The sequence below is a fragment of the Euprymna scolopes genome, chromosome 19, assembly GCF_053919585.1.
Source record: "Euprymna scolopes isolate OS-2025 chromosome 19, ASM5391958v1, whole genome shotgun sequence".
NCBI classification, from domain to species: Eukaryota; Metazoa; Mollusca; class Cephalopoda; order Sepiida; family Sepiolidae; genus Euprymna; species Euprymna scolopes.
The window spans coordinates 80,745,362-80,773,273 of NC_136500.1; the positions used below are offsets into that span (position 1 = coordinate 80,745,362).

Below are 27,912 nucleotides of genomic sequence, written 5' to 3' on the forward strand. Positions count from 1 at the left end.
ATAACAAGTTAGCACTGCTATATTATACAAAATTGAAGGCAGATCCTGACAATCCTGCACACGACTGCACGTTTTATCCCAAGTACAAACATTTATTTCAACAAAAAGAAAAAGCCATTAAAACATTTGGCCTACGAATGGAACCCATTATTGAAGAAGCAGAGATCCTGATAACAAAAATTCATAAAACATTTACTCCAAAAATACCTCCTTGGAACATTATAGTACCAAAAGTTGACTTAAGTCTTAGCAAACACTGTAAGGGAAAAACTCACCCTCTTGTTTATCAAGAAGAATTTGAACAAATCAAATACAATTATCCTAAACATGCATACATTTTTACGGATGACTCAAAACGGGTAGATGCAACAGGCAGCGCAGCTGTATATAATATAAATATTAAAAAGAAGCATCTCTTGAAAGAAGCCTCAATTTTTAATGCAGAGGTTTGTGCAATAGATTTAGCACTTGATCTCATCTTCAGGGATAACAACACAAAATATGTAATTTTCTCTGACTCCCTATCAGCTATAACAGCAATAAAGACACAAAAATTTAACGACCCGTTGTTAGTAAAACTACAGGCTAGAATAAGCGAATTTTTAAAAACAAAAGAAATTGTGCTCCGCTGGATACCTAGCCACATCGGTATCAGAGAAAACGAATTGGTAGACACAGCAGCAAAGGCTTCTCTAAATGAAAATCAAGATGAAAACTTTAAAGTCCTCTATACGGATTTAAAAAAATATATAAATGAATGCATAAAAAAACAATGGCAAATTTATTGGAATGGTTACACTAACAATAAACTATATGCCATTAAACCAACAATTGGTAACGGGGAACAATATTCCAGGAAAAATAGAAAGGAAGAGGTTGTATTGACGAGATTGCGTATAGGTCACACATACCTAACCCAATCATATTTACTTAAAGGAGAAGACCAGCCAATGTGTATTGCATGTCAGGTTGCGCTGACAAAACATTTTCTTACTGAATGCATTGATTTTCTGCCTATAAGACAAAAATATTGCAAAGACAGCAATATAAAAGAACTTTTCGAAAACATAAAAGTCGAACACATAATCGATTACCTTAAAGAAATTGGTATATATACAAAAATATACATTTTCATATACATGTGAATAAGCAAGACAATACAAATCGATATGGATTAGTATTTCTAAACTAATCCTTTGCACTTTTAATATACATAAGTATAATTAAATAAAATTTTACTTTCTTATACAAATTAACACAAACGTAACTACACCTTAGTAGTAAATATTTACTAATACAAATTTAACACACGTAATGCAAATTTATTTCAAATATTTTTATGTAAATATAACACTTATATGAATTTACACAAACGCAACTACACCTAAGTAGCAAATATTTATCATTACAAATTTACACACATAACATATTAAATTTTTTTTTATTGCAAATTTACTCGCATTTTAATACATTTTATGCATTTACTTTTTTATTTTTGTATTAAAATGTTTACGAATTTAATCAAATCTTAGTGCAAACTATACTTCAACTATAAATATATTTATTCAAATAATTTTGTTTATAAAAAAAAAATATATATTTAAACACTAAACCACTATTCGGCATGCCGTTAAACACACACACACAAAAAGGACAATATAGGGAGATGTTTGCAGAACAGGAGACTTTGATGGTATGATCATATTGAAAAAGAAATGGGCGAGTTCTTGTGTTAAGTGTATAACAGTTAAGGTTGCAGAGAAAGTGTAAGTCATAGAAATGAACTTGAGGGATAAATGAAAACCTGACCAGAAATAGGTTAGTTTGGAAGTCAGTTCTTTAAATCTGTCCAACACATGCGAGCATGTAAAACAGATGTTAAACCGAATGTGATGAGAACGACGATGAAATATCTTGGTATAAAATCAAGCTGCTTCATTTTGTTTGTCTTGCTTTCATAGCAAAAATTGAAAATTGGAAGTAAAAACTGACAAGGGGAAGTTGAGGACATGCGTTGCATGGGGATAAATGACATGAGAAAGATGAGTGTGCAATGCGAGTCGTGAAGGCAAGCTTAGATCTGATGACTTCAGAGGAAGATTAAATCTAGATAGAAAATGTAGAACAATTGAGGTAGCAGGTTTGGTGCACAGTGGAAGGTCACCGAAAACATGGGAGGAAATGATGAAAAATTAACTTTAGAGAAAAACTTATAGGTCAAGACCTGGCCATAGATAGGTTAGTTTGGAAGTCAATTTGTAAAAGCTTTCCAACATATGCCAACATATAAAATGGATGCTAAGCTGAACATGATGATGATGATAATGATGATACACTATAAACAAATCTATGGTTGATACATAACCTTTCTTTATGTAAAACACAACTCCTTAAACAATAGAAAGAAAAGAAAAAAAATATGAAAAAATATGTTTTATTCTTTTGGTTTGAGAAATTCCAATTGGAAATTCTCACCAAGAACAGATATTAATATTCAATATACAATTGGAATTTGTCTTTTCTTTTTTTCTTTTTTTTTTATCCCCCCCCCTTGTGCCTGCATTATAATAATTTACAGATGTTTATTGTAAAGACATGAGCATATTCGGATTCTTTTCGGATATACTATACATCTCCCCTCGTTTTTAGACTATACTGGCTCAAAGTTTTAAACAACAACAGCAACAACAAAAGCAATATAAGAATTTAATACTGAAGGATATAAAACTAAAAAAACTTAGAGTCGAGACATACACTTTCTCCTTTATTTATAAAACGGCTCCATTATACAACTGAAAAAGAAGAAAAAAAGAGTAAATATGATGAAATGGGTTTTGTTTTTTAGGGGTTGAGAAATTCCAATTGGATAATATTACCCTTTTTTCTTTACCGTAATTGTTTTTTCTTTATTTTCTCTTTTTCCTTTCCTTTTTCTTTCTTTTTCCCTTTTCTTTCTTTTTCCCTTTTCTGTTTTTTCACCTTTTTCCTTTCTCTCCTTTTACCTTTTCTTCTCTCTCTCTCCCTCTCTCTCTTTCTCTCTCTCTCTCTGTCACCTGTTTTCCTTAATCTCTTTCATCTCTTTTAACTTTTTTTTTTTTTACCTTGTTCCCTTTGTTTCTACTTTTTTCTTTATAATAATTTCCATAAGTTGCAAAGCCATAAAGTTCACATGATAAACTTACTTCAAAATTATGGTTCTCATGAAAACAATGTTTTCTTTTATAACCTAGACGATCACAAGAATTAAACAACAACCACAACAACAACAAGAACAACAACAACAACAAGAACAACAAAAAATAACTAAAATAAAAAAAAAATAATAACAAACAAAAATATTATAGTCTGAACTTGTAGATATTTTTTATGTGTTCGGAGATCATTGATTTTTCTTTATTTATTATTCCTTTCTGTTTGTTTATTATTATTTTTTCCCATTGTGGAGCCAAAAAGCTGTTGACGAACTCATTACAGGTATTTGTGTTGTCAGCTTCCCAGGCTAAAGTGCATTTGAAACAATGCCATTCTCTCATGGGCGAGCATCTGTTGCCGACTGTCTTAGACACCAATTTATTTGCATACGTCTATGAATGGATATATTGTGGCGCAGACAACTTTTTAAAATAGCAGAACACTTTAATCATTATAGAAAGACAATCACCAGGAGACAGCATCATTTTGTATCCGGAGGCACATTCACAGTAATCTCCATATTAATAAAATGTTGTGGCCACTTCTTGCGCGCATGCGCGTGTGTGTACACGTGGTAATTTTAACATGTTCCGGCGATAGAAACAAAATGGAGGTCCGGTTAGAGTTTTATGTAAAAACGGAAACTGACTGAAGGTAAAACGAAATACAAAACCAACACACTACTGAATAAACGTGGTGGGACATGTCAATATTACCATTAATTGTTTTTAATGCACAATTATTTCTATCAGTTTCAAACCGTTTAGATTGCACTTAAAACACTAGTTTAGTACAGTCACGAATTCGGAATAGCATCGTATTTCTAATATCCCTTTTTTGGTGGAATATTTTTCAAAAAACAAGCAAAAACTGAAGATTGAATACTTCAAATAAAGATATGAATTTCGAATAATAAATATACAAGAATTCTTTTGATAAATTTTGTTTTGGAATAAAATAGTTTTTATTTCGTTTCAATGTAATTCAGTTTATTTAGTGTTCTGGTTTCGTATTTCGTTTTACTTTCAATCATTTTCCATTTTTACATAAAAACTATATTCTGAACTCCATTTTGTTTGTATCGACGGAATATGTCAATATTACCTATATACGTGTGTTTGTGTTTCTCATCTTTACGTGACTATCGTTTTTTTTTTTTTGTTTTTTTTAACTTTTATTATTCACTTGTCTATTGAAATAAAAAAAAATGCACGAGTATAAAATAAAACTAAATTAAAAAAAAAAAAAAAATTGCGAAGCCAAATCCACCAGAAAGCCTTTTAGTTTCTTCATAAACAAGTCAACCATTTTAATCTTTTATTAATAGTTGAAAAAAGAATGCATTACTTCGTGATCCTTTGAATGCCGTTGAGAATAACCTTTCCTGCCTTAGAGTACAAAACCAACTTAAAAATCTAGAGGAGAGAGATATCCGCTTCTCTTCCCGACAGCCTTTTTCTCACAGAAGAGTTAGTTACTAGTTTTTCTTTACTCTATCGTCATTTTCATGGTATGTGCTCGACTGAGCACCAGTCTATGGTCCTCTTCCCCTGTAAAATATTCATAACAAAAACTCATCTAGGTACTTTTTTCCTCTTTATTAAGTCATTAGCCTGGGTGCCCAGCATTGCCCAAATGTTTGGAGGTGTGTGTTGAGCAAAAAAAAAAAAAAATTTAGTAGTAGACAGGCAGGCTCGAACCCATACCACGAAGGAGGAAAAGAATGTAAAAAAAACAAAACAAAACGTGATGTCTTTGCTGTTGCGCCCATCGCTAAACTAGAAGTGATGCAGGTTTAAATTAAGGCTAGTCAATCGAAAAGAGGAGATGACTTTTGAAAATATCGGCGAAAAGCGACCCCTCCCTGTAGAAAAGTGCCCAGTTTAGGGTGAAGGAATTAATGTTTTTAGCCAATTTTTTTATATTTGTCGTCCAAAAGCTTCAAAATGATACTGATCTTGTGAAAATCCGTCTCCTCTGTCGAAAGTTTTAGGTAGACATACATACATACATACATACATACATTTAAACAGACAGGTGAGATTTATATTATAGACTAGCGGGGGTACCCGGTGTTGCCCAAGTGTTTAGAGGTGTGTGTGTGTGTGTGTGTGTGTGTGTGTGTGTGTGTGTTGAGGGGGGTGCGGATCAAAACAAAAGAATAAGCGAAGTAATAACCCTGTTTAAATATTATAAAAAAACAATAAACGAACGTGATGCAAACGAACGATGTTAAAATTTCTTAAAATCAGAAAAACAAAAACTAAAAAAGAAAACGCGAACGTCATGGGGGGGGGGGGAACAAATAAAAACGAACGATGTTAAAACTTGTTAAAAAAATCTGAAAAATAAGAACAAAAAAAACAGCAAACACGAAAATAGGTGTGTGAAAAATAGGCAGGGGTAGATGGAAACTAAAAGTAATAACCTTGTTTGAATATTAAAAAAAAAAAAAAAACGAACAAAAACAAACAAGAAAAACAGCAAAAAATGTTTTGAGGGAGGTAGACTCGAACCCAAAGCCTTGAGGTTAATAGTCTGATGATATAGCACAACACCCCAAAGGCAGTGACTTTAGATGAGTCGAAAATAAGTGTTTATAAACCCAGGTAGTTTTCTAGGCCAAATCTCATGCCATAGCAGCAGCAGGAGGAGCAGCAAATTCACAGCGCGAATTTTGTAAGATAGAAGTGGCTGAAATAAAAGATTTTTATGACGTCGTTTCGTAATTGTTAGATATTATCATCTCGATAGCATATAAAAAGTTATAAGAATGAGCGAGCAAGCCGAGAACCAGCCGGAAAAAAGCCTTTGCCGGACATACAGAAAAAAATGCACACACACACACACACACACACACACACACACACACACACACACACACACACACATTTTCGCTTTTATATATATAGATGGTCATAAAACTGTTTGCAATAGACAGAAGTTATTAGGGAATGCATAAAACTTAAAATAAACATCACGGACTCTAAAAATGTGACGGTGATACATGTTCATTCACACAATTCTGAGGCAGCATTTTCAAAACTGCAGAACACAATGCAAACGGAAATGACCAGTGCATCTCTGAGCAAACACCGGTGTGATTATCCAGAGGGTGTAATATGAAATTATATACTCCAGAAGGAATATGTAGTATATATCTGATGGCAAAACACTGTAGATGCTCAAGAGAACCAGAGAACACTAGGGACCCATATTCCGAGTGGGAACGAATCATTGCCTTGTAAAGTTTAGTCAAAAAATGCCATTTATGAGGGATTTGGTAGTTTAGGATATGCAACATGTAAAGCTCCCTAATAACCCTGTTGCATACATAAGACAATGATCATCAAATCTGAGATTGCTAAATATTATTACTTCCTGATAGTTATGACATTTTGGGAATGGTACAAATGTGTCTTGAAACCAAATCCCATGGACAAGGACAGGAGAGAGATATCTATAGGACAATATCACAACTGTTTTTTCTAGGTTGAACACCATACCCTAGTCCCTCGTCTACTCAGACGCAAAAATAAGCAGCAACTACAGGTATACTGACACTATGTAAGGGTCTGGGTGTAACACAGAAATTTATGTGACATCGGCATAAGAGCTTGCGAACACAGTTAAATCATCAGTTAAAATGAGATGCTGCATTGTCCATTAATGTCAGCAGGTTATTGATGAAGATCAAAAATAACATTGGTGCAATAACATTTTCGTGCGGCATTCCAGCTGAGACAAGAAGCTCATCTAACAAACGGCCAGCAACCAAAGTAGCCTGTAGTCGATCAAGCAGATAGTTTCAGATCCAAAAATAGAGCTTGCCTTGGACGGCAAGCAAGGGTAGTTTCTGCTGCAGGGTCGAGTGATGAATGGTTCCAAATGTGTTGGTAAGATCTAAAGATGCTGAAATTGTGCACTTCTAAGCCTCATGTTCTGAGGCCAAGAGTTGATAAAGACAGGCAGCTTCTTCTGCAGCAAAGTGTGATTTTAGAAAACTGAACTGAGGCATGTGGATGAGCTTATTTTCTATGAGATGTGAATGAAGGCAGTTGTTCACAATGTGCTCTATAACCTTGACAAGGCAAAAGGTCAGAGAAATTGAACGATAGCTAGAGAAATTCGATCTATCAGTTTTGCACTTGTAGACCGAAACCACGGTCGAGGTTTTCCATAGAAGAGGCATGCGATCAAATACAAACGACAAATTAAACAAATGAGCCAGGGGCTTCGATGAGTGATCACACTGATTTAGCAGAATATTGGGAATATTATGTGGCCTCATACTCTTTCCAGTGTTATGTTTATGCAGTTCACAAAAAAATATTTGGCGTGAGCCGAATATCAGTAAGTAAGGGCGCACCTGTCGATGGTGTAGTATAGTGCACTACTTAGTGTCAACTAAAAAGTGTTGCTTTATCAAATGATGCGCTGGCGGTAACTATTCCATCAGACAGCTCAGGGATGGCATCAGGTGCCGAAAAGAATAATTGCATGAAGATCTTATCAATGATCTTGTTGTCCTGGTGCCGATAACTGTCTGCTTTGATATGCTTTATTTCAGAAGATAGTTGCTTTTGTGCATTTCAAAATAGTTATAGATCGTACTCAGAATGATATCAAGACAGGCAGATTTATTAATAAGCTACAAGCATCAGAATTCTGGTGCTAAAAATGGCAATGAGTGATTATGCGTTCTTGCATGTTTGGACACATGAGCTGATGTTACCAAGTGATGCTAGAAAGTTGCAAGCAATATTAGGATCGTCATATATTCCAGGGCAGAGCATTGATTGCGGAATCAGACCAATTGGTAACAGAGGCAAAGTCAATCTGTTCTGCTATGTCCGGAATTTCAGTTGAACTCATAGCATTTTTTAAACCAAAGGAAACAATTGTATGGTCTGATGTACCCACAGAAGGGTCCAATGATGGCACATTAAATATGTCAGGTACAGATGTCGAAATAGTATCTAATAAAGATGGATGTCCAGTATGAACGTCAGGGGATGTTGTTGCAATCTTTATAATTTGAGTCAAATCAAACTCTGTACAAGTCTGTCAGATAAGAAACATTATGATCATCTGCTAACCAATTTGAGTTCCGACTGTTGAAATTGCCGAGTATCATATGTGTCGTGCGATACACGGTATGAGTCAATAGATGATTTGGTGTGCAGCCAAAAAAAAAAAAAATGCATGTCAGCAAATTTGCTGAATAGGTAGAAATAGATAGCCAGGTAACCTCATGATCTTTGCACTTGATGGAATCAAAATTACTTAAAAATGGCATTGTTTTTAACATAAGTCAGAAGGCTACCATGAGGAGGCATTAATGTTTTGATCTCTGTGTAAAATGACGTCTCCAGGAATATCCACTTCACAGTTAGACACATTAGAATTTAAGAACGTTTCATGAACAAAGACATGCAGAGGGAGGGTTGAGTTCATCGAATTTACTAACCCGCTAATATTAATATGTCAAAGTTCAAACATTTCGAGCAGATAATTTGAGAATGTTGAATCTCTCAATGTAGCTGGGGCACAATAAGTGGTTTGCACGGTGTGAGCCGCTGGAGTTGCAGCATTTGAGAGGAATTACTGTTTTTGTGTGGTTTGGTAAGCAAGAGATTTACTACACATGGATATTCAATGCGAATGTCAACTAGGAAATCATTCTTCGACAAGTTTTTTGTCGAACTCGTTTGTGATAACAGTGGTCATTTTCATGGTGATGGTCGTTTCATCCATTTTGGATAGTGATGTATTTTTGCTGTAGAGGTTGGCAGAGAGTTGTCAAGAACAGAGTCGTGTTGGTTAGCAGAGCGGCATTCAATGAACAGTTTGCTGCTGTTGAGGAGTTGAGCATTGGTATTCATTGGAACTCGGCCAGGATATAGAGCAATGATAGACTGCTTGATTTTCAGAGAAGAGAAACGAGAGAGATTGAACACTTTTAAAACTAGAATGGACTGTGAGGTGTCGGCATGGTAAACATTGTGTCTGCTGGAATGAGAGTGAGGGAGCGCATGAGAGGTACCACTGTTTTTATTTTGACCCACAGTCTGTGTTTTTTTTTTTTTACAGGAGATTCACTAATCCTATGTGATATAACCGTTAGCACATCTGCTGTAGATCTTGCAGAGCGGAAACCATATTGCATGTCACTAAGAAGGTTGTGTGAATGTAACCTGAGATTGAGAGATTTATGCTTGCCTTGGCTACAGTTGAAATGATCTTCGTTTCAAGAGGTGCAATCCGAGCATCGATTACGTTCTTTAAATCATTGACAGAGACAACAGGTAATTGTATTATGCTACAAGAGAAAAAGTCATGGACAGCCGCGTCAAACTCCAAAACAGAGCAATTAAGATTATTTTGCTGCAATTTATGTCGAGCAGCTCACTTTGTTTTCAGACCGCACACGTGACAAAGATAGCTGCCAAGACTTTCATTGATGAGCAAGCTGATATCACAAATTGAGAGCCCAAAACGTTCATAATGAACATAATTGCTGAAAACGGAACATTTGACTTCTGCATCATGTGTGCAGCAGCACTGCATCATAGAGGCATAGTAAGAGAAAAATCACCTAAATAGGTACTCAACTATCACGATCTTTTTGAACATAAGTTTTTATTTATCCTTGTTGTTATTGTTGGTTTTATGGCAGAAATTTAAGAGCACGGAACACAATTACTTGGAGATAGTAAAAATAGTTTTCCTTTCTTCTTTCGTATGCCTTAAACTGAAAAGCAAAGTTTAGTTTCCAAAACTTATCTGCTTGAGGAACACAATACACGAGTCTGTTTCCAAACTGACTACAACATGGTTGTTTTCAAGTCCAATGCAAACAAATTCTTGTTGAGCGACCATCTTAAATCAAATTCTACCCAATTTCAACCATCATTACTAATACTCAGTGTTGTGTCATTGTTCACCTAACAAGCTCGCTTTTATCCTCAAGTGACTCTTGGACCTTTATAAACTGTGACTAATATATATATACATGTGTGTGTATGTGTGTGTGATTTAAAATAAACGTGCTTTACAACTTTTAGGGAATCTTGTATTGAATGAAATGAAAGTTTTGAAAACTATTTGCATGCAATCATTCTATTGAGATAAAAAAAAAATCTTAACAAAAATAGTTTATTCTTATAACAACTTTGTTCAACCAATAATGCAATAACCGAACGACACCGTAATAATGAGTTAAATTTTGAAATCCAATCGTAAAGAATAATTTTGTAATTTCTTCTCTTCTATCTATCTTCTATCTATCTATCTTTCTTCTATCTTCTTCTTTTTCTATCTTTTCTTTCTTTTCTATCTATCTTCTATATATCTATCTATCTATCTATCTATCTATCTTCTTCTATCTATCTATCTATCTATTCTATCTATCTATCTATTCTTCTTTTCTTTCTATATAAATAAAATGAACTCAGTTTTCCCGTATGAGTTTGACCTTAATAGGATTAAAAATTGAAACATTACATGCAAATCTATTACACACAGGCTGCAACACATTATCTGAGGTGTGTTATAGGCATATTAGCTTTCCATAACGTCACTGATCGTAGATTCCTATATTTCATCTGGTGAGAGTTCGCTGCAAAAATCGCTTAAGATCAATGGAAGTAGTAAACTCTTCTCTCTCTATTAGATTCCTCCTTCCATCGCCACCCATTTACACTGGACTTGACCGTTCACACTAGAAAATTACGAGAAAACACTGGTTTGCGTTCGTAGTTGCTTAAAAAAGTGGATTGGCATACAGCTATTCTAACGGTTACTTATTCCATTTTCTTTTCTTTTCTTTTTTTTTACATTTTTTTTTTATTTATGTATTGTTCTTTTTCTTTTATTACCTAATCCAATGGGTACTTACGCCATCTTTCCCTTTTTTATTGCTTTTTTTTTCTCATTATCATTTGCAGTTTACACAGAGAAAATCGCGTTTATTAAAAAAAATAAACGAAATGAACTAACCATGGATTCCATGTTTTACAACAAACTCTTACAGTCGACAACTACTACTTGCGTATCCAACTGTATTTATGCAACGTTCCTTTCTTTTCCACCATGGAGTTTTTTTTTTCTCTGAGTTTCATCAGTTTTTTTTTAATTTTTCCTTTACCAACTGCGACTGATTTACGGTCAGGTGGGTGGAATACAGCTAGGCATCGTTCACGGCGCTATCACCGCGAACGTCCGATTGGAATATCCCCTTTAAATGGGGAGCTGGTTTCCACCCCAATCATCTTCGGGAAGCTAAAACTGACCTGCATTGAAACAAAGTAAACAAGCGCCAAAAGACTGCCCGCAGTAATTAAAAAAAAATGACACGTCATCGTAACGGCCCCGCGATGACCTCATTAAGTGGCCAACTGTCAATCAAACCTATGGGATTTTTTAACCCTTAATTTAACACGCTTCTCACTTCCTAGGTGGTTGCCTATTTTTCCCCCCTTTCGTTTCCACCTTCGCGCCAAGGCTTCGGAGTTCAATCCGATCTTCCTACTAAAACTTTAATTTTTTCTTTTAACGTTTTTTTTTTAACACCCACACCTAAAAACACACGGGCAACGCCAGGTACTCACCGCTAGTAAATAAATAAAAACAAAAAAGGCAAACGGCATTAAAAAAGGAGGAAATTAAATTTAAAAAGACTCTCAAGCAACTTAGGGTAAGTGCAGTTTGTATATAAGTGTGTGTGTGTGTGTGTGTGTGTGTGTGTGTGTGTTCCTTTATCATGGACATAATATGCATGCGTTCTATTATAAAATGCCGGGCTATATTTATAACTAACAGTGCTATCCCGGGTTGTCCGAGGCCATAAAAAAAAGTGGTTGAATGGTGTGTGTAATATTTTTATATTAAAACTTCTCTCACTCTGTCTATCTTTCTTTGTCCTTTCTCCACTTTTCTGCACCCCTCTCTTCCATCCTTCCTTCACCTCCCCTCTTTTTTTTTTTAATATATTGAAAAAAATAATAATGTAAATTCTTCACCTCTCCTTTATTTAATAGATAACATGGGAAATGGCTGAAAAGCAGTCCCTTCCCCGGTAAAACCTGGTCTAGTTGACCCCTAAAGAAAATACATCATTTTTATTTTTAATTTTATATATTATTCTCCCAGGGCAATATACTATCTTTGTAGGTATTTATTTTGTAGTCTTTACTTTTAGCTGGACACACACACACATCAAACAACAGTTCTTTTTATAAAAGACTAGTGGGGGGGGGCGTCTGGTGTTGCCCGGTCGTAAAATACGGTTAAATAAAAAAATAAAAAAACGGGATTTAGGTGCCATCAACCAAAAGTAAAATTTTGTAAGCAAAAGAAAAAAAAAAAACTGTCGCATATTGGATGCGAACTTGCACTTAAGTTCGTAAGATAGAACCACTTCAATGACACAGATGTTATGATGTTGCAAATTTTGTTTTTAAAAATGAAACAGCGCATGCGCAATTAACAAACAGTGTCAAAACCAAGAGGTTTATCTGACCCCCCCCCCATTCAAGCAAAGCGACATTTCTACATGAAATAATTGACGATTTTTTTTTCTAATTTTTCGATATTATGTGTCCGAGAGATCATTCTTTCTAATGGTACCACGTTCATGCCACTTCGATGTAGATGACAAAAGTTTTAGCGGACATACAAACGCACACGCACTAACACACAGACGACTGAGATTTATATAATAGATCAACAGGAGTATCTGGTGTGACCCGGGGCAAAAGTGCGACATATTTCTATTAAAACTTTTATCCCTCTACCTCTCTTTATCTGTCTTTCCATCTTTCTCGCTTATTCATTAAAAAAAAATCCTTTTAACAAAATAATTTTATTAACAAAATAAATTTTCGTTTCTTTGTAAAAAAAAAAAATAAAATCATAAAATAAAAAAATAAAATAAAAAAAGTCAGTTTTTTTTTTTCTTTCCCTACCCGGACAACGCCGTATAGGTACAACTAGTAAGTATTAAAAATAGACCTGTTCATTAACAAAAATATATGAATATAGAACAAAATAGATATTTTGGGCTTTTACTCTGACCTCTTGCCACATTGGGAAGTTCATCAAGTGCTTCTTGTGACTTTCTTTTGATGCTTTTCTTGTCACACATGCTTCTTATATACAGGATATCCCACAAAATAACATGAAACTTATATTTAGGTCATCATTATGTATTTCCACACCCCTTTCGCCATGTACAAATATTATAAACCAACCTAAACCAAGTAATGGGAAGAGATGAATGGACACGGTCACAAGATAGAACAAAGGCCCGGATGTAAGAATATTTAGATGCAGGTGTATAATTAAAAATAATGTTAAAAACAGTATTTTTTCCCCCGTAAGTTTGTAACGTTGTCCTTGAACCAATACGTTGTAGCCTCAGTCGCAAAGCAGGCAAGGAATAGAAAAGAACTTCAACTCGCTTATTTTTTTGTTGTACAACAACATTTATTTCCCCGTTCTCTCATTACCGCTGTGACGTCTCTCACGTGATCGTCTTCTCGAACGTGCTCTCGAATGTCATCCACGTCTCTAATGTGATCGTCTTCTTGGGCATGCTCTCTTCTTTTTATAGTCTTCTTTTTCCTTACCATGATGTCATTTCGCTCACTGTATTTGCATATAGCTGTCTGCGCTATGTTACAAATTAAGAGGAATGATAAATTCCATTAGATGTCAAAAATTAGAATTAGGGTTACATATCAAAATATGATGTTATAAACAGCTAGCTGAAATGATATGTGGTGAAAAAGAAAGAAATTTGAACTGAGAAGTTGCTGGTAATGTGTAGACACAGCAGCCTGGAAAGAAAATGGTCGCTGAGTTTGAGTTTTATATAAAAACTGAAACTGAAATACTTACTCCACGTAAAAATTATCAATATAATTATTCATAAGAGAAGTTTACTTCACTCAAAATAAAGAAGTATTTTTTTCATATTGAACAACAGAATTCATGTTTTGAAATTGTCCATCTTAAACCATCAATTAACTGCCGATAACGGCTCAATACGTATGGTAAATTGCAGTCATACCTCCAAGAATTAGCTATTATTTGATGTTTGGCAATCCATTGAATTTTTTCAAAATTGTCAGCCAGCTTCATGGCAAATTGAAATATTATTTTTCAGTCCGCATAAAATGATTGTCATAAACATCATTTACAAGACTTGTATGCATTCAAAGAACTCAATATTCATTTTCTTCCTAAGCTGTTCTATGTCTCACATTACAATCACATGGTTTTGCCAACTTCCATTGACTAAGGGTTAAATTCCGACCTTCCATCCATCAATCATTCCTCCATTCAACTAACGGCTTCTTATGTAATATCAGGATCATCGATGCCTCTGTTCAGTCTCAAAAGACAAAGGATACCCTCGTAGGGGTAGCTGTGCATGTAATTATGAGAAAAGGGTTGCACAATCTCCAACCACACCTCTCTTGAATCGGCACTGCTTGAGTCCAGTGGCAGGACAACTGGAAACAATGCCAAGATAAGCAGAGAGCACATACAGCACCTGGAAATCTCAAATGGTCACCCATTTTAGGACTGACCATGTTGAACGTTGCTTAACTTCGGTGATCCAGCAGGAACCGGTGTGTCAACGTGATTATGCCATACATCAGGATTATATAAATAACAAAATCCTGTCATCTCATGTAACGATAAACACTCATAATTTTTTCTCTGTAGAAGAGAACTTCTTTTTGCATTTTTGAAGCATGTGGTTATATAACAGTTTCCTCATCTTTACGCAGTCTTTTGAATTGTCATTGAACTCTGCCTATGCCGTTCTGTGTACATATTATCCAGCTGCCTTTTTCCTAAGTTATATTGCTGTTTGATCCCCACCAGAGAGCATTGTAAAAGAATAAGTTCTTAAAGAATATGGGCTGTTGGATAAGAAAACAAAGAGGCATCACTATCCACTGAGCAACAACCGATTCGACTATGATAATAGCTTAACAATAGGAAAGAAGAGACAGAAGTAGAGAGATGTCACTATCCACTGAGCAACTAACTACTTTGACTAAAATGACAGCTTAACAACAACAAGAAATAAGAGACAGAAACAGAGCAGTCACTATCCACTGAACAACCAACTTCTTTGACTACAATGACAGCTTAACAGGAAAGAAGAGGTGGAAACAGAGTGGTCACTATCTACTGAGCAACAACATGAATGAAGAGAAAGAAATAGAGACATAACTATTTACTGCACAACTGTTCGATTACGATGGTAACTTAACAACAACAGGAAAAAAAAGGAAAGAAAGAGAGAGGTCACTATCCACTGAGCAACTAACTACTTCAACGGAGTATGGTCACTATCCACTAAGCAACAAACTACTTTGCCTACGATAATAGCTTAACAACAAAATATATTAAAAAAATGTTTGATATTTCTGATATGCAATGAAATATAAAAAGATTAAAATAACATGATTACTTTCCGTTATTCAAGAGCATGGACAACAAAATAATTAATCAGTGTGTGCAACATGTTTCCTCTAAAACTCCTCTCTCTTGCTCACTCTATCATCTTTCCCATATCTCTCTATCTCTCTCTCTCTCTCACCCCCTGTCTCTTGACTAATTTTGTTCTTGTTGATCCCCCCAAAATATCCATATTTTCTCTAAAGCAATGCAAAAGGAAGGATATATTAGTTTTGTGGGTGTGTGTTGTGTAGTTTCTGAATTTAATATTAACTCACATACACAAGCAAACAGACAACTCATTCTTTTTGGCCCCAAAACACCTAACAACAAACATTTAAAAATCGAATTTGTGTGAAGTTTTTTGAGTTTCATTTAAGTATCTGGTAATTGTACAATATAAGGACTGTGCTATCATTGAAATTGTTCGGATGCCTAATGGAAAATGCTGAAAGTGCCGAACCATTGAGCACCTTAACCCTGATACAATAAAAAAATCATAAAGAAAAAAGGTTTGATGGTTTTTAAAAAATCTAAATATTCGTCTTAATTTGAGCAAAACAACTTATAAAAAAACTAAGAAAAGAAAAAAAATGGTATAAACAAGAAAAAAATGATATAAAAAGAAAAAATTATATAAAAAAGAAAAAATATATAAAAAGAAAAAATATATAAAAAGAAAAATATATAAAAAGAAAAAATGATATAAAAAGAAAAAATGATACAAACAAGAAAGAATTATACAAAAAAGAAAAATTATATAAAAAGAAAAATTATATAAAAAAATTATATAAAAAGAAAAAAATATATAAAAAGAAAAAAAAGAAAAATTATATAAAAAAATTATATAAAAAGAAAAAATTATATAAAAAAGAAAATTATGCAAAAAAGAATTATATAAAAAAGAAAAATTATACAAAAATGAAAGAATTATATATAAAAGAAAAAATCATATATAAAAGAAAAATAAATAAAAGAAAATATCATATAAAAAGAAAAAATCATATAAAAGAAAAATATAAAAAATCATAAAAAGTCATATTAAAAAAATCATAAAAAGAAAAAATTCATATAAAAATAAAAAATCATATAGAATGAAAGTCATATAAAAACCATAAAAAGAAAAAGTCATAAAAAAGAAAAAAATATAAAACAATAGTTGTTTATTAAAAAAATAAATAAATATGTATTCATGAAACTTGTCTTGGAATGAATATTTTTCTTTATTTTAAATTTTTTCTAAGTTTTGTAAAAATTGTCCAATAATCATTCAAGAATATTGCTTTCGTTTTTTAATTAATTTTTCATTGAATTACCTTCATATTGAGAGAAATATAGTTTTCATGGAAATAATTGGGGATAAAAAATCCTGAAACTTTCACTTAGCATCTGCCATTTTTCATAAATCGCTTGGACGATTCCAACAATAGCATGGTTCGTATACTGCATAAATACCAGGTATCTTAGTTACTGGATACTTAATTACTTATTTCTTTCCCAAGAGATTCTGCATAAATTTGTAACATAGAAGTAGGTTCAACTTTTTGTAGTGTAATGTCCATTTAGATCTTTATGCGTGATGTTGCTTCTTACGGATATGTGTTACGTGTCTATAGAGAGAAATGATCTTGTTTTTGTATGAGGAAAGGGATACTACGTAGATATCCATTCACTCACCTTGCTGGGTATGAAGAAAAAAGAGTTACCATAGTTTTGGTGTTAAGGAAAAACTTTTTTCTCTTCAATTTAAATCAATTTAATCATAGCTTCATCAACACAAGACATAATCGGGAAAGAGTTATATAGACAAAAATAGAAAGATTTGTTGAATCGGTAGGTATACATGTACTATATAAAAATAAATTGGAGTCTGTTTTTTTTTTTTTATCCAACCTAGCCCAAGTTGTGACTAAGAGCGACACAGGAATCAGATTATCTTGAGGTTTAAAAACTGATTGTTGAAAATATGTAGGAAAAGGTTTGGTGGAAGTGTTATGTTGTTAGTTTACCGGAAAACACCGGAAACTATTAAAATGGTCGATTATTATGTATATTGTTAGATAGAAATATTTTGAAGATGTGAAAAGTTATGTTAAATCGAAATATTTACATTTAATAGTTGTCAGCAGTGTTAATCGATGTTAATTTGACAGATGAAATTTAAGCTAACCATAATGTAAGCAAAAATATGTGACAAAATACTCAGCAAAGATCTTTAGGCTACGTGTAGTGATGACGTAATAAAAATATAGATTTTGAGATGTACATGGGGAAGATCAGTTTCGATACGACACACGTTAGACGGATGGGAGTTTTATGACTTGACGCCGAATGGAAATCAGAAAGGTGCAACTTAGAAAAATGTAATCTTATGCAAAGCATGCCAACTCTGGAAAAGAAGCCAGCAAAAGAATAAATGATTATATATCAAAATATAATTCCTGTCTAAGCGCTTTCACTTTCGGAAAGAAGCACCTTCAATTTCAGGACGCATGGAAAGAAGATTTGAGGTATGTTTTTGCTGGTGATCTAACCGACAACGGTTTCTATAAACTGTTAATTTCTGTATACAGACAGCAGCACCTAATAGAGGATATACTAGACGAATCACACGCAGAACGTGAACACTCATAAGAAACTTATAGAAATACACATCTGTTAAATAGATATCCGTATATATATATATTAAATTGTGATTCAATGAATTTCAAAAAACTCTCATTGAAATGAGATGAAGTGGTTGAGTCCTTATTTATTACTTTGACTTTGACTTTCCCTGTCTCACTGATTTTTGCAAATAGGGTGCATACCTTTATAAGTATTTGCTAATATTTTCTCTCCTCTGATGAGATGGTAGACATCGAAACCCTATAGGTTAAGGAGATTAATTTTCTAAAGCATTCTTTGTCTTGCTTAGAATAATAAAAATTCTTTGATATGAAACTCAACCACTTCATTTCATTTCAATGAGAGTTTTTTTAAATTAATTGAATTACAATTTAATTTATTTGCTCTATCTTGCATATCGAGCAATTCTTATTTAGATGGGATAACTTATAGAATATTACTGCCAGTAATATTTTGTAAACTTTACAATCTCACGTTTCCATAACAACTGATTCTTAAATAAAAACTATTCTGAAGTATATATATCCGTATATATATATATATATATATATATATATATATATATGATAAACATATATGCGCTCGCTATACGACTACAAATGATTATACACACCCCAGTATACAACATAACAGTTTATGCCGTTACAAAACTCCTTTATATTTCATCCGTTTGAATCCCTTCTGCTAAGTAACAAAAGTGTCTCTCATGCAAAAGTGTTTTGACTGGATAACGTATCAATCACTCTATGAGTGAGTACAAGTTAGAAGAAAAGGGAATTATAGAACTGCTGCACACCTATTATATTTATTGAGGAGATTCGCTTGTAACTTTAAAGATACTACATTAAAAAAAAAAAAAAAGACTGAAAATTACATACTTAGTAACTTTCAGACGTTGATCATCAGGTAATTTGGCGCTATATTTTCTCCAGCACAATGAAGACTCAACAAAAAGGATTTTATCGTTCACAACCCAAAATGAACGAACTCTCTTCTTCGGGCCGTCTCCTTTCACACCTCCTGATCACGACGTCATATCTTCACACGTAGCTTTAATTTTTTTTTTTTTTTTTTATAACCTTTATAAATAATTTCCCTTTCACCTTCTGTGTATCTAACTGGAACTTACACGAGCAAAGTTTTTTTCCAAGAACTACCTGCATGTGAAACACAATTCCTTGGTACTGCTTCAAAGCTGGCTACAACGTGGTCGTTTTCAAGTCCAATATTAACAAATTCTTGTTGAGCTGTCCTTAACCATCGTTATGAATCATTATGGTGGTGTCATACCAAACACTTAACACACCCCTTAAGTCATCCTTGGTGACTCGTTAGTACATTAAAAAAACTTATAAAATTTTTATTCCTCTGCTTAATTTAACCTAATGTAGAAAATTCCGTTTTTAAAACTATTTTTACACATCTGCAGCTAAATATTACTACAAACAACATTAATATTTTTAAAAGATGCATATTATGTCCTCTGTCTTATTTTCTGCATTTCTTTTTTTAAAATTTCTTTCTTTTTTTCTAAAGGTCCTGATAAACTGTTGGATGCACTTGCTAAAAAATATCCACATGAACTGCCTACGAAGCCGGTGTACATCAGTGTCCAGGACCATTCTAGTGGATTGTTAGGTGAAGGAGACAAACAAGGTAAGAGGTTTTTAATTAACAGATTTAAAAAAAATTTATTTAAATTGTTCCAGAAAAGGCATGAAGCCACTGATATAAGGAACTAAACAAAAAAAAAAATAAACTATGTCAGGGTTGTGAATTCCGTGATAGAATCGTTGATTGAATTTTAAAATAAAATATGTATGAGATACGTTTGCAAGCCAAATTACAATGCAATATTATGAAAAATAAACAAATATTTATCCTATTAGAAATTTCTGTACTGTCTGTCTGTGGGTGTGTATGTGTGACGTGGTTTAAGTCAGCCTACAGGCAACCCACCCAGTCAATTTAGGTACCAAAATGAAGCTTATGACCCAGCGGATGTTTTAGTGGTATTTATATCCATGTTTGGTGTATGGAAATGCAAAATAAATGCAAAGTAGTAGTGGTGATAGGAGATAAATCGGTGGGAGTAGCAGCAGATAAAAAATAGCAGTGGTGATAAGAGTTAAATTGGTGGGAGTAGCATCAGCAGCCATTAGGCAAAGTGGTGGTGAGAGGCATTAAATCGCTGGGAGTAGCAGCAGCAGTCAACGATTAATATTGGTTGAAAAATACAAAATTTTTTTTTTTTTTACTTAAAAAAAAATTACTTCCATTTTCTCCGTCTGATTAAAAAAAAAAAAAAGGGACTATCTCTGATTTGACCCGGGTGGTCAGTTTAGATCACCGGTCATTAAAGTAAATAAAATAATACTTTTACCCATGTATCTTAGATTTTTATTTTGTTAATATTAGTTGCAAAAAGTACAAGAATTATTTTTTTTTCTTTTTAAAACTAATTACTTTCATTTTCTCCGTCTGATTACAAAAAATAAAATTGGACTTTCTCTGATTTGACCAGGGTGGTCAGTTTAGACCATCGGTTATTAAATAAAATAATGCTTTTAGCCATGTATCTCATATTTTTTTTTCGTTAATATTGGTTGAAAATACAATTTTTTTTTTGTTAAATTAGTTTGAGGAGACATCTCCTACAGGAGAACCGATGAAAAAAATAAGTAATTGCTAACTTTAGTTTCGTAAATATTGGTTGTGTAAATACACTGTATTTACTCGCTTTTCTTTCACAATATGCAGCCATCTGGCTGCAACGGGGCTACTTGTTTGTTTAAAATTTATATATTTCAGAGTCAAACTCCTTCCTCAGAATTTTGTACAATTTTTCTTTTTTTTCTAACTTGTCATGATGTTAAGTTGGAGAAAAGAAAAATGTATAAAATCCTCCATAGAAGACAATGGAAGTGGTTCTAAATCTCTTCATATCAGATATGCTTCAAATATATTTATCAAATTTTAATGAAATTTAAACCATATTCATAAGACACTAATTTAAAGAGTTTTTCAGTTTCTTCCAACTATATTAGCTAAATGGGATGAAGAGGTCAGTAAAAAATTTTTAAAAATAGCATGATGTTATGAGCATAATGAAGAAGTACATATCATTCTTCATGCAATCCTGAGCAACGTTGAGTCTTCCTGCTAGTACATATATATATATATATATATATATATATATATATATATATGATGATGATGATTGCAACGTCTTGTCAGACGAGTGCCACTCCCTCAGACATTTAAAGTCCATGAGCCCCAAAATTACTTCCATCACTATAGGACCATTTTAATAGACAAATGCCTGAGGGAGTATCTATACACAGATGATGTTACAGAGTCTTAGCTTTGTACGACAGCTAAGTTTCTCTCTCGGTTCAAAATGTTGAGATCCAGCAACAAGTAAGAGCAAGATAGCCAGCAACAAGTTAAACTGCAGACCAGCTTAATGCGGGTACTGGTCTCTTGCTTTATGGTTTTTTAAATCAGATTTGTTTCTCTTAGAAAGGTTGCCTTCACCACGGCTTAAGGAGCCCTCTCCACCCCAACACACACATATATACACACAAACACACACGGTGCTAGTTGGCCGTTGACCATATATATATATATATATATATATATATATATATATATATATATATATATACTTCAGAATAGTTTTTATTTAACAATCAGTTGTTATGAAACACAACCACTTCATTTCATTTCAATAAGAGCTTTTTTTAAATTCATTGAATTACAATTTAATATATATATATATATGTGTGTGTTATAAAAGAGAATGGATGGTTTATAACAGCAAAATAATGAAAATAAAAGCAGACAACCCTTCAAGTATGAAAAAATAATTGTTCATATTTATGTCATAACTATTATCCTTATAAGGTCCTTTTAAGAAAAAAAAGTTGAGTGTTCTGTAGGGAGTTAAGTATAAGCAGTTGGCCTAAGTGCAAATGCAATATTCCAACTTCCTATCGTTGAATATTTTCTGACTGTTTACTGTTTATGCCTACTGATATGTGTGTGTATGCGTGGATACGGAACTTTAACCAACTTTTCTTGGATTTTACCGTTATTGAATATTCTACTCTTCATCAGACCATCCATTCATGTGAAATCATTTTTCTTTTTTTCCACATTCCCTCTGCTTCACTATTTTTTACCAAATAAGCTCTATGACTTACTTGTAGTTCCATTAAATACTTTGCAAGCAAAATCCGATTCCACATTTTGCTAATTCTTACCCTCTGATGAGACGGAAAGTATTTCTTTCGAAACTCCATGGATTAAGAACAATCAACTTCTATGTTTCCTTTTTGAAAATTAAATCAGTTTTTAATTCTTCTTAAAGTGTTTTTAGCATATCTTATTAATTCTTTGTTATTATTATAAGCTCTATTTCCTATTTGGTTTTATTGAGCTTTTACATCTGGTTATGATTACTTTATAAATATTAAGTCTTTAATATTTATAGTATATTTTAAGTTTGCTATTTTGGATTATCTTGGTCAACTTAATTGTAATTCTTATTTCATTTATATATATATATTATGTGGGTGGTTTAGAACAGCCAAACAATAAAAATGAAAGCAGGCAACACTACAGCACAGAAGCTTACTACGATTTATCATCATTAGTAACACAACTGGAGTCTGTTTCGGAGGCCTTCCCATTTACACAAAGTTCCCACTGTGAATGAATAGAAATTTATTTATTCAACTTCTTTACTTTCTTTTCAATCCCCACCCCACACACAAAGCAAAATCTCTCCAACGCTTTAATCCATGTCAAAACCTTTGAACAATAAACAATATTTTATGTGTGCCTGCCTCTGCACATGTACAATCATCGAACTCACAATGTAGATGCGTAAGCTTCAATAGTTCCATTCTTGAATTACTGATCTTGTAAGATAAAAAAAAAAAAAAATAATAATGATAATGTTGTTCATCAAATTCTGTCTGTTTGTTTACAATATTACGTCAGCTGCCTTGACAGAGTACAAAATAGACTTCATGGTTTAGTGGGGGATGCCCTTTTCTCTTCCCTGCAACCTCTCTCCCACAAAAGAGACGTTGCGAGCCTGTATTTGTTTTATCGCTATTTCCATGGCAGGTGCTCGTCTGAGCTCCAATTCTTCGTCCCCCCCCCTCGCCAATCTTTCACGAGAAACACCCGTCTGGCTGAAACTACTGTCAACAATTTTCCACACTCTTTATCTGTGCCTAAATCCAAACGTAGATTCCATGAGCAAAGCTTCTTTCTTAGAACTGCACGCCAGTGGAACTCTCTGCCGCTTGCCTGTTTCCCACCTGACTACAACTTGGACGTCTTCAAGTCCAACATAAACAAACTCCTGACAAACCGCCCCCTTAAGTAAGACACTCTATCAAAACCCCCAATACTAATGATTACTACAATACTATCTCATTGATTACTGTACGTGCAATAACCCTCATCCCTGAGTGGCCTTTGGGCCTTGATAAGTGGTGACCTCCATGTAAAAAAAAAAAAAAAAGCTGATATCTGAGCTTGAAGATGGATGCCCTGGAAAAGTCACTTCTGATTAATGTTTAGTTTTAAAATATGCAAACAAAGAAATGATTTGTGGCGATTTTAAATGGTACTTCTTTTTTTTTATCATAAATTGAATTCATTAATAAGAAAAAAATTAAAGTAAAATGGTGAGGTACACGCAACTTGAACAAGAATCATTCGATCTGTAGTCGAATGATTTACCACTGAGCTATATCTCCAGCTGAACATAAATCTGTTTTTTTTTTTAATGCTCTCATTCCATTACACCGTGAAGCAAAATATTGTACTTATGATGAAAACAATAATCTGAAGAATCAAAATAATACGAATTGTAAAAACATATTCCATATTTTATTTTTTGTCTTCTATCTGCTTGACCTTATTTATTTATTTTTTAATCATTCTTTAAATTTTTTTCTTTCTTTTTTTTCTTCAGAGATAACTTCGGAGGAGATTACAATCAAGGAGCGCCGAGGTCAGCCAGGATCGTTTTACTGGGAACGGAATGACGTACTCACCTTGATTCGCCTTCGCTCTGAAAAAGAACCAATATTCAACAAGTTTGGAATTCGTAAAAAAGATGTGTGGCAAATGATTGCTGAAGAGTTTCAGTCGAAAGGCCTGGATGTGACCAGTGGTCAGTGCGAGCAGAAGTGGAAGAATATTACCAAGAGTTACCGTGACACAGTCGATTACAGTTACTTCAGCAACACGCATAGGGAATGTCCATTTTTTAAAGAGCTGGCTGCCATTTACCCTTACGATCCGAAAGAGAAACATGCCGCCCAACAGTCGGGGCTAAACATGACTGGAATGAGTGGGGGAGTTAGTGGACTGGGAACAAAGAATACCATGACCAGTACAATTGTCAGCAGTTCACACGAATTTCCTAACTACCCCAGCATGGATACAGCCAGTAGCTTTTCTGCGAGGCCAGTTGAAAATTTAGCCCTTGACATACAGCAAGACGCATACCTACAAGAAGTTACGCCCGATATTTCGGTAGAGTCTCTTTTTCAACCCCCGGAAATTAAGCAAGAGATTATAGACGATGACGATGATGATGATCCTGTAATTGTAATACCAACCTCCCCGCAACCGCAACCCGAATCCCGAGTTCTGACACCACCTTTCCCTGCGGTGCCTGTTCAAATTCAAACACTACCAACGACATCAGTGGTTGCGTCATTATCATCAAACCGCGCCACATCTCATTTTCAAACTCACCCGTTACCGCAGCTGACCTATGCATCATCCATTACATCACACTCTGACATTCCTTCTTCATCATCAATTTTTTTACCATCATTAGCACCTTCCAGTTCACCATCTTCGTCTCTCAGTCAGTCCACTGTCAAACAAGAATCCATTTCCCTGCCTTTGTCTCGGCAGTATTCCTCCCCAGTTTCAAACATTTGTCTGCAACCTCAGATGTCTTCTCAAACTCAACAAATCGGCAACTCTTCTTCGCAAACCTTTGTTAATTCGGCACATTCGCAGCCTCTGTATTCGTCGAGCGACCCTCCTCATCATCAGACTACAACAGTTAGCTCCCGCCCTCCCTCGAGAAAGCGGCCTCTTGAGAAATTAGGCTTTACATCTTCTAGTAGCAGCAATTCAGTCACTGATATGCTCGCGTATCGGCGTCGACTTTTGCGGAAAACACCTTTCTCTATGCCAAACAGTGTGGTGGACACACTTAAACAGATGAACGAGGAGCGACGAAGAGAACACCGGACTCTATTAAACACGTTAAACCAGCATCATGAAGACATTTTGGATCTTTTTAAACAACACCAGCAGGAATATTTACACCAGGAGGAAATCAAACAAGCTCTTTTGTCCGAGCTTATCGAGCGACTTGCCAAACATTAAGTTCAAAGGATATTCTTGATGTATGGCAATCCAATCTGTGCATTAAGTAATAAAAATGCTATTTCAAACTAAGCTGTGAGAGACAGATAGAAATAATATTTTGAACTTGAGCATGACAGATGGATGAAAATGTTATTTCAATCTTAACCATGATAAAGCGGTAAAAATGTTATTTCAATGTTAACCATGATAAAGCGGTAAAAATGCTATTTCAAACTTGAACATGGCAGACAAATGAAAATGCTATTTCAAACTTAAGCATGACAGACTGGCATAAATGCTATTTTAAACTTAAGCATGGCAGACTGGCATAAATGGTATTTCAAGCTAAAGGATGACAGACAGATGAAAATGCTATTTTAAATTAATCTGAGAGTCTGCCAAATGGATAGGAGCTTTCAAAGAAATGCACGGACCTATCCAATAAAAACACTAAAAAAGAACAGGTTTAGCAATTAAAATGCTATTTAACATATGAGGGCATCTGATACCTCTACAAAGCATGGAGTATTGTTGCCACATCTGGCCTCATCTCTCGCTTTTAGACAGGGTCCAAAAAAGAGTCTCCAACTTAATAGGACCACACTATCAACCAAACACCAATCCCTGTCCCATCACTGAAATGTTGCATCCCTGTGCCTGTTTTACAAGTACTTTAATGTAACGTGCTCTGACGAACTGAAAGCACTTGTACCCCCTCAACATAGATACTCCCAACTAACCTAACAAGCAACAAAGCCTCACACCTACACTGTAGAGCTCCCTAGATGCTGGAAAGCCTTTTGCTAAAATAGTTTTTTTCCATGAACTGCTAGACTTTGGAATTCCTTCCCGGGTCTCTGCTTCCCTGATTGTACTGACATACAAAAATGCAAGTATAATATTAACAGACATCTCGCTGCTCAACTCCTTACTTAGTGTCCCTGTAACTTTCGTTTTAAATAATAGACCCTTATATCCAAGTGGCACTGTGCCTTGTTTGAGCTGAAAATTAGTAAAAAAAGAAAAAAAAAAGTTAAGTGTTATAGACTAGAATAATCGACACAGAACCTCTTATAGGTATGGACATCGATCTAATTAAGGTGAACGTATCCAGCTCACTTCAATAATCACATATGCAAATTTAACTTTTATGAGCAAAGAAACAGAGGCTTCATCTTGATAATAACTGATAATAAGAAAAAATGGAAAAAAATAATCCCATATTTGAATTTTGTGAGCAAAAAAAAAAGAACAAACTTAATCTCAATAATATCTAATAATAATAGAAAAAAATGAATACAATTTCTTTCACATGATAATACAGATACAAAAATATTCACCTGTTATTATGTAAACAGAACAAAGAGAGAGAAAGAAGAGAAGCTTGTCTTCTTTTCCTTTATGGTTAGTTTCGTTTCAATGATTTCAAGTAGTGAAGAGAAATTGTTAAACAGTAGTGAGCGGGAAAAGCCTGCTAATATCTTGTAAAAACAAAATTAATAGTAAAGGAAAAGTTAAGAATGGCAGACTAATGGATTGACCTACAAAATGCTTTTACTAAATATAACTCTGACGGAGTGGATGGCCAGACTTACAGATGGACAGAGAGATGATTGGGTCAATTTTTTTAAATTGGGGAAAATCCAGCTCTCAACAAAAGGACACTCTGGATTAGAACAAAACTAAACATTGCCTCAGTCTTCACTAACCAAGGACAGAATTGACTAAGTATGGCATTAGAACAGATACTACACTTTCCATTATTTATTTGCATAAAATATAAACATATTACATAATAAACAAATTAGGCACAAGGCCAATCAAAAGTGTGAAGGATTATGGGTGCTGTTGGTCATTCATTCCAGTTGGTTTTCTACTTAAGCTAAACCCAAATTTGAAAAAAATCTTTAATTAAACATAAATGTATACAGAAATTACATTTCATTGGCGAGGGTGTAGGGTATAAACAAAAAACAACAAAACTTGGTTAGTAAGGCCTTTCCAACCCTTTCTAAACAATAAATTGCTTACTGTTTTCCAGTTTGCCAAAAACAAGTGTCACGACCCGGTTAATGGATGACCGAATTGATTGGCAATCAGATCGAGACACATAAATTTATTTTATTTGATATCCAATGGCTCATCAATTATCTTCAGTTAATCGTCGGATGTCGGATCAACCAGCGAAATATATCA

General features: G+C 34.0%; 1 protein-coding gene across 1 annotated transcript in view; it reads left to right on the forward strand.

Annotated features, from left to right (window-relative positions):
- LOC145239783 (uncharacterized) overlaps positions 1 to 26,748 on the forward strand; it is a 63,622-nt gene extending 36,874 nt beyond the window's left edge. The window contains exons 2-3 of the mRNA XM_080103280.1: positions 19,837 to 19,956; positions 24,296 to 26,748. Coding sequence (XP_079959406.1) covers positions 19,837 to 19,956; positions 24,296 to 25,734 — 1,559 coding nt within the window. The 3' untranslated portion in view covers positions 25,735 to 26,748. The remainder of the gene's footprint in view (positions 1 to 19,836; positions 19,957 to 24,295) is intronic.
- Positions 26,749 to 27,912: the final 1,164 nt, after the last annotated feature.